The sequence below is a fragment of the Oncorhynchus clarkii genome, unplaced genomic scaffold, assembly GCF_045791955.1.
Source record: "Oncorhynchus clarkii lewisi isolate Uvic-CL-2024 unplaced genomic scaffold, UVic_Ocla_1.0 unplaced_contig_6264_pilon_pilon, whole genome shotgun sequence".
In the NCBI taxonomy this organism is placed as follows: Eukaryota; Metazoa; Chordata; class Actinopteri; order Salmoniformes; family Salmonidae; genus Oncorhynchus; species Oncorhynchus clarkii.
The window spans coordinates 61,996-70,326 of NW_027258508.1; the positions used below are offsets into that span (position 1 = coordinate 61,996).

At 43.8% G+C, this 8,331-nt stretch overlaps 1 protein-coding gene across 2 annotated transcripts; it reads right to left on the reverse strand.

Moving 5' to 3' along the window:
* Nucleotides 1–303: 303 nt before the first annotated feature.
* On the reverse strand, nucleotides 304–3,231 carry LOC139397134 (zinc finger protein 850-like). 2 transcript variants are annotated; one of them, XM_071144010.1, is made up of 3 exons: nucleotides 3,100–3,231; nucleotides 1,483–3,006; nucleotides 304–1,398 (listed from the first exon to the last, which is right to left on the reverse strand). In XM_071144010.1, exons 1-3 carry the CDS (start codon nucleotides 3,149–3,151, stop codon nucleotides 1,019–1,021), a joined length of 1,956 nt encoding a protein of 651 aa, XP_071000111.1. In that variant the 5' UTR covers nucleotides 3,152–3,231; the 3' UTR covers nucleotides 304–1,018. The 2 variants fall into 2 exon arrangements, with proteins under 2 accessions (XP_071000111.1, XP_071000110.1); XM_071144009.1 differs by having other exon boundaries at nucleotides 304–3,006.
* Between the last annotated feature and the right edge of the window lie 5,100 nt (nucleotides 3,232–8,331).

The window sequence follows — 8,331 nt, forward strand, 5'->3', positions numbered from 1 at the left end:
TGGTGGACAGGGTTGACCATGGTGAGTTGGATGGTAGACAGGGTTGACCATGGTGAGTTGGATGGTAGACAGGGTTGACCATGGTGATGGTGAGTTGGATGGTGGACAGGGATGACCATGGTGAGTTGGATGGTAGACAGGGTTGACCATGGTGATGGTGAGTTGGATGGTGGACAGGGTTGACCATGGTGAGTTGGATGGTAGACAGGGTTGACCATGGTGAGTTGGATGGTGGACAGGGTTGATCATGGTGATGGTGAGTTGGATGGTAGACAGGGTTGATCATGGTGATGGTGAGTTGGATGGTGGACAGGGTTGATCATAGTGAGTTGGATGGTAGACAGGGTTGATCATGGTGATGGTGAGTTGGATGGTGGACAGGGTTGATCATGGTGAGTTGGATGGTAGACAGGGTTGATCATAGTGAGTTGGATGGTAGACAGGGTTGACCATGGTGAGTTGGATGGTGGACAGGGATGACCATGGTGAGTTGGATGGTGGACAGGGTTGAACATTTTTAAAACGGACCCTTGCCTTATCCCTAAGGACAGACTTGCCTGAAACTTGCAGAGAGAGGGGGAGGAGCTACCTCCCTGCTTTCTCTGAGCTGACCAATCCACTGTTAACATGTCATGAATCATTTTAATGACCGGTATACGGCCATTCAAACACAGACTTTTTCACTCATATAGGGACGGCAGGGTGGTTAGAGTGTTGGACTAGTAGCCGGAAGGTTGCAAGTTCAAACCCCTGAGCTGACAAGGTACGAATCTGTCGTTCTGCCCCTGAACAGACAGTTAACCCACTGTTCCTAGGCCGTCATTGAAAATAAGAATTTGTTCTTAACTGACTTGCCTAGTTAAATAATAAAAAATATTGTAATTAAATGGACAGTTATTTAAAGTTCCCTTGTTACACCAAGCACGGCCACATTAAGAAAGCTCACCCTGCACGGCTTCTCTCCGATAGTCTACCATTAACTGGTTTCAGCTATAAAAAAATTAAATAAATGGAAAGGTTACCCACCAGTGTGGTGTGTTCTCTTGTGTCCAGCCAGGGTTCCTGACTGACTGAACCTCTTCCCACACTGATCACAGCCAAAAGGCTTCTCTCCAGTGTGTGTTCTCTTGTGTCCAGCCAGGCTTCCTGACTGAGCGAACCTCTTCCCACACTGATCACAGCCAAAAGGCTTCTCTCCAGTGTGTGTTCGCAGGTGCACTTTAAAATCCCCTAAAGAAGTACAACTCAGCCCACAGTCTGAGCAGTGGTAAGGCTTTTCGCCAGTGTGTATTCGCTGGTGTAAAACCAACTGCCCAGACTGATTAAATCTTTTCCCACAGTCAGAGCAGTGGAATGGTTTTTCTCCTGTGTGTGTTCTCCGGTGTATTTTAAGTCCACCTGAAGTGGTTAAGCCCATTCCGCAGTCAGAGCAGTGGTAAGGCTTCTCTCCTGTGTGTGTTTTCCGGTGTGACTTTAAACTGCCTGACCCAGCAAAGCTTTTCCCACAGTCGGCACAATGGTAAGGCTTCTCTCCCGTGTGTGTTCTCTGGTGCACTTTTAAATGGTCTGACTTGCCAAAGCTTGTCCCACAGTCGGTACAATGGTAAGGCTTCTCTCCTGTGTGGGTTCGAAGGTGTGTAGCCAGACTTCCTGATGTAACAAAACTTTTGCCACAAACATCACAGTTATAAGGCTTCTCTCCTGTGTGTACTCTCTGATGTACCTTAAGGTGACTTGAATTAATAAAGCTTATTCCACAGTCTGAGCAGTGGTATGGTTTCTCTCCAGTGTGTGTTCTCTGGTGTACAGTCAAGTGTGCTGCCTGAGTAAATCCCTTTCCACACTGATCACAGCTAAAAGGCTTCTCACCTGTGTGTGTTCGCTGGTGCACTGTCAGTCCGTCTAATCTAGCAAAACTTTTACTACAGCTGAAGCAGTAGTAAGGTTTCACACCTGTGTGTGTTCGCTGGTGCAGCTCTAAACCCCTTGATGTTGAAAAGTTATTTCCACAATCTGAACAGTGGTGAAGCTTCTGGCCCAGGTGTCTGCGCTGGTGTGTTTTCAGGTTGCTTGCCTGAGTAAAACTCTTCCCACAGTCCAAACAGTGGTAAGGTTTCTCTCCAGTGTGTATTCTATGGTGTTGTATCAGGTCATTTGAGCTAGTAAATCTCTTCCCACATTGATCACAGCTGTAAGGTTTCTCTCCTGTGTGTATGCGCTGGTGCTTTATCAGATTTCTTGAATGAGCAAAACTCTTCCCACAGTCAGAGCAGTGGTAAGGCTTCTCTCCGGTGTGCGTTCTCTGGTGCACTTTATTACCATGTGATGTTGAAAAGCTCTTCTCACAGACAGAGCAGTGGTAAGGCTTCTCTTGTGTGTGTGTCCGCAGATGAATTTTCAGGTTGCCTAATTGAAGAAAACTCTTCCCACAGTCAGAGCAGTGGTAAGGCTTCTCTCCGGTGTGCGTTCTCTGGTGCGCCTTATTACCCTGTGATGTTGAAAAGCTCTTCTTACAGACAGAGCAGTGGTAAGGCTTCTCTTGTGTGTGTGTCCGCAGATGAATTTTCATGTTGCCTAATTGAACAAAACTCTTCCCACAGTCTGTGCAGTGAAACGGTTTTGCTCCTGTGTGTATTCGTTGGTGAATTGTCAGGGCTCCTGACTTCGTGAATCTCCTCCCACATTGATCACAGCTAAAAGGTTTCTCTCCTGTGTGGGTCAGCTGGTGTTTTGTTAAGTTTCCTAGTTGCAAAATACTTATCCTGCAGTCTGAAGAGCTATAAGGTTTCTCTCCAGTATGAATTCTCTGGTGTGTTTTAAGTTTTGCCGACGAGGTGAAACTCTTTCCACAGTCAGAGCAGCGGTGAGGTTTCTTCCCTGCCACTCTCTGCTGGTGTTTGAGGTGTTCTGATCTGGAGAGACTGTTCTCTGCCTCGTCAGCATCATGTTCATTAGCCTCCCCAGATATGACTCTTCTACTGAGAGAGCGACGGTTACGGCTGTCCCCTGTGAAACAACGACAGACCCGTTATATTGAATGGTAATTAAGAACATCTAGGGAGTGTCCCAAAATAAATGTATGTAAGAACATAAACCCACTCAGCCCCGTTGTTTTCCTGCAGTCCACCAACAGCACAGACAACCTCTTCATACCCTGCAGTAAGGCGCTACCGGGAGAGGCACAACCTGGGGCCCCCGGGAGGGTGAAGGGGGAGGAGGGTCGGAGGGGGAGGGAGGAGGGGGGTGGGATAGGTGTTTCCTGTAAATCCAAAAAAAGAGGGTAGTGAAGTTCTCATGTTAGAACACTGAAGGGTAAAACACAATGATGATCTAATCTTAGATCTGATCTCATGTTAGAACACTGAAGGGTAAAACACAATGATGATCTAATCTGAGACCTGACTGATCTTCGCTCAGTCTAGATTGTATTGGTATACGCCATAATATTAATACAATAATACATTTATTGCATAAATACTTTCCTAATATAAGTGCTTTCATAATACTTGATTTACAAACACATCTTATTACAGATACATGGCTTTTGGTGCCTAGATTAAAAAGGTACACATTTTCGTTTTACGTTGTTTTTACATGTCTAGGTGATCAACTCCATGTTGACCCAGCTCTGTACACTCCCATGGATTCTGTTTTACATGTCTAGGTGATCAACTCCATGTTGACCCAGCTCTGTACACTCCCATGGATTCTGTTTTACATGTCTAGGTGATCAACTCCATGTTGACCCAGCTCTGTACACTCCCATGGATTCTGCTTACGTTCTGTTTTACATGTCTAGGTGGTTAACTCTGTGTTGATCCAGTTCATTCACCAGAGCTCAGCCTTTATTCTGCTTATACAGGTCTATTCATTAACCCGATGTCGATTCTGCTCACTACTTCTGGGAGAACAGAGTCTAGATACTGGAAAATCCCCATAGTACGGGAAATTCTCCAACACTGTCCCCCCTAGGTCAGGGATACCAGAGACCCCAGACCTCGTGTTGTTCCCCCCTGTAAGGCTAGTAAGGGAGGCTTCACCACCGTTATATAATAAACACCCTATTAGTTAGGATTGGGAGAGCGCACGCTGATCCTAGACCTGTAGTTAAGGGAGGCTTCACCCCCGTTATATAATAAACACACTAATAGTTAGGATTGGGAGAGCGCACGCTGATCCTAGACCTGTAGTTAAGGGAGGCTTCACCCCCCGTTATATAATAAACACACTAATAGTTAGGATTGGGAGAGCGCACGCTGATCCTAGACCTGTAGTTAAGGGAGGCTTCACCCCCCGTTATATAATAAACTCACTAATAGTTAGGATTGGGAGAGCGCACGCTGATCCTAGACCTGTAGTTAAGGGAGGCTTCACCCCCCGTTATATAATAAACACACTAATAGTTAGGATTGGGAGAGCGCACGCTGATCCTAGACCTGTAGTTAAGGGAGGCTTCACCCCCCGTTATATAATAAACACACTAATAGTTAGGATTGGGAGAGCGCACGCTGATCCTAGACCTGTAGTTAAGGGAGGCTTCACCCCCGTTATATAATAAACACCCTAATAGTTAGGATTGGGAGAGCGCACGCTGATCCTAGACCTGTAAGGCTAGTTAAGGGAGGCTTCACCCCCGTTATATAGTAAACACCCTAATAGTTAGGATTGGGAGAGCGCACGCTGATCCTAGACCTGTAGTTAAGGGAGGCTTCACCCCCGTTATATAATAAACACACTAATAGTTAGGATTGGGAGAACGCACGCTGATCCTAGACCTGTAGTTAAGGGAGGCTTCACCCCCGTTATATAATAAACACACTAATAGTTAGGATTGGAGAGAGCGCACGCTGATCCTAGACCTGTAGTTAAGGGAGGCTTCACCCCCCGTTATATAATAAACACACTAATAGTTAGGATTGGGAGAGCGCACGCTGATCCTAGACCTGTAGTTAAGGGAGGCTTCACCCCCCGTTATATAATAAACACACTAATAGTTAGGATTGGGAGAGCGCACGCTGATCCTAGACCTGTAGTTAAGGGAGGCTTCACCCCCCGTTATATAATAAACACACTAATAGTTAGGATTGGGAGAGCGCACGCTGATCCTAGACCTGTAGTTAAGGGAGGCTTCACCCCCGTTATATAATAAACACACTAATAGTTAGGATTGGGAGAGCGCACGCTGATCCTAGACCTGTAGTTAAGGGAGGCTTCACCCCCCGTTATATAATAAACTCACCTGATTCATTGTAGAAACCTTTGTTTTGTTTTTGGTCGATTGCAGAGTTCAGGAGAAGTTAACCAGATGATGTTTATGTCTAGTCTACTGACCTCGTAGATGAGGGAGGTAGAAGACGGTTACATTCCAACACGTTACTCTCTGCCTAACACCACGCCCAGACCGGACGCGCGTGCAAATGTATTTTGTCCCCAACACACTAAAAGCGATCGCGACATGCAGGTTGAAATATCGAAACAAACTCTGAACCAATTATAATAATTTGGGCGACAGGTTCGAAAAGCATTAAGCATTAAACATTTCTGACAATTTAAATGAGCTAGCTTGCAGTTGCTAGCTAATTTGTCCTGGGATATACATTTCGAGCTGTTATTTTACCTGAAACCCACAATGGCAACGCTGACGTTCATTGGCACGTGCGAGCAGTGTGGGTGCAATAATTGAATAACATGCACGTTGTACATTTATTTTGCAACGCTCGCGTCAGTATGGTCAGCGTGTAAAGTCACAAGAGAAAATGGAGAATAGAGACGGACTCCACTTTCACTGCCGTTCGCCGTTCGATTGAAAAAGAGGACTTCGGCCAACATACAAATAACAGTCCAGCCGTAGGCTTCTGCTTATAGCTCATTTTCAAAAGTTCCACGTCCGATAGCCTTTTAACATGCCTCCTTTGTTCCATCACGTTGTCTAGTATTCTACTCTGCACGGAGCGTCACGTGAAAGAGGGGCTATAATTCAGAGCTGTTGTTTTGCGGCCCTGAAAGAGTCCTGTACTCCCCTGCTAAAGATAGTTAACAGACCCGTAAGTCCACTCCCACAGCAACAGGAATTTTTGTGTTGTAGCAAATGTGTTTCACGAAATACATGCACCAGATGTTACCAGGCAGTATAACATGACGGCGCCAAAATCTTACCAATCCATGCATTAATCCACTAACTATGACTGAGACATGTGCGTTTCATGCAGAGCATTTGGAAAGTATTCTGACCCCTTTTTCCACATTTTGTTACATTTACCGCCTTATTCTAAAATGGATTTAATAGTTATTTTTCTCTCCTCAATCTACACACAATAACAAAGCAAAAACAGTTTAGATTTTTTTGGAACCATACATACATACTTAGTGGGGCAAAAAAAGTATTTAGTCAGCCACCAATTGTTCTCCTACTTAAAAAGATGAGGCCTGTAATTTTCATTCATTCTTCAACTATGACAGACAAAATAAGGAAAAAAAATCCAGAAAATCACATTGTAGGATTTTTAAAGAATTTATTTGCAAATTATGGTAGAAAATAAGTATTTGGTCACTGTAAGCATGAGCACTTAGTTGTGTTCATTATAACCAGGCCTTTTGCTATAACATATTAACTTCAGATTACTAACTTCATCTGTCTACCAAGTATTACTCAATAGGAAACAGCACTCAATAACGCTGACACAAGCAGGCTGATGTCTCCACTCACAGCACATAAACTGGCCCAACCACAATGCCTTAGTCTCAGTATCGGCCAACGGCTGGCTATGTGAAAACAGGAACTACATACATTAAGACACACAAACTCAAGACACACATATGCTGCACAAGATTATAACTTATCTAGGACACACACACACACACACCCACCCTGGACTCAAGAAGACAACAAGGACATTGAGCAACGGCTGAAGCGATGGACTGCAGGAGCCAATCATCGGAGACTACGCCTGGACCCAAACCAACCATAGAACCAGAACTTCAAGACTCAACCTACTTTCTGTGCTGTATAAAATATGTAAACAAACTGTATTAGGGGCTCTCTCTTTTAGCTCACTCGGAGTTACTTGACAGAGCCCATGCATGCTGTACCAGATATCTTTACTCTGAATAAACTGTCACTTGTCATACAATAGATCACTTTGTCCGAATCGATCCTTGACCGACTCGTCCGCCTGCACATCTCATTTTATCAACAGATTTTTGGTAGCAGAGGATGGTTAACTAACGACCCAGTCCTGAGTGGTTGATGTGAGTGTGAGGGGGCGAATTGGTGAAAGGACGGTTCGTGGAGGACGGGTGAAACCATTCGGGGGTGGACAACAATTCTGCTCAACTCGGGAAACTGATCTCTGGTCGACCACAAAATAAGGTAAGCAAAACCTGTTATATCAAACTTTGCATATTGTCGAATAGTCATACCAAATTACGATCAGTAGTACCGAGTGTGGGTAAGAATTTTTGTGTAAATTTTATATAAATAATGGACTTGAAATTGACAGTGAAGTAAACATATGTGGTAATTAGAATATCCCGATAGTCCGGCATGAGAACGGTCCGGTGGCAGACACCGGTAAGGGATATTTAGTAGTAGACCTAATATTAATAGAATATTCTGATAGTCCGGCTGTGAACGGTCTGGTGGCAGACACCAGTAAGGAATAAATAATATAGTCTAGGATAGATTTTCACCGATAGTCCGGCTAGTGACCGGTCCAGCTGTGTCTGGTAAGGTGGTCTATTATTGAGTATTGATGTGACCAGGATTATATTCTTTGTATAAGTGATATTCGTTCGGGCGTCTGAAAAAGGGCGTGATCAGTTTTATCATTAACATCTGAGTGTGATTCGATCATCCATCTGCAAAAGATAAATCCAATTAGTGTTTTAGAGAAAACCAATAGCCGGTAGTGTCCGGTGAGGTTAAAATCCAATAGCTGGTAGTGTCCGGTGAGGTGTCTACAATAGATTAATGTATGATTAAGGTATGTTGGACTGAAAAGTCCGCTTTGTGTTGTGGCCAGAATTAATGTGATAAATGTACTAATGTGTGATGTCATAGAATAAGATGTTCTAATTGAACAATTGTGTTTAAAACTATGTCCATGTAATAATATTTGTGTGTTGACTATAGACTAAATGTAAACGGCGTTTCACAAGTCCCTGATATCATTACCAATATTTAAAATTATTGTGAGAAAAGTATTTCCTAAATTCAAAAAAAAAAAAAAAAAAAAAAAATCTATTATCCAAATTGTTAAAACATAGTTTATGTTGATGATCATTTCCTGAATTGGGGGCTCGTGTTTAATCATTAAAACATTATTGTTTAAA

Bases quoted from the DNA above. Each gene is read 5' to 3' on its own strand.
- LOC139397134 (XM_071144009.1), bottom strand. From the start codon at position 3,151: ATGAAGAGGTTGTCTGTGCTGTTGGTGGACTGCAGGAAAACAACGGGG. The intron at 3,007-3,099 runs GTGGGTTTATGT...GTTGTTTCACAG, and splicing joins CAGGAAAACAACGGGGCTGA to GGGACAGCCGTAACCGTCGC.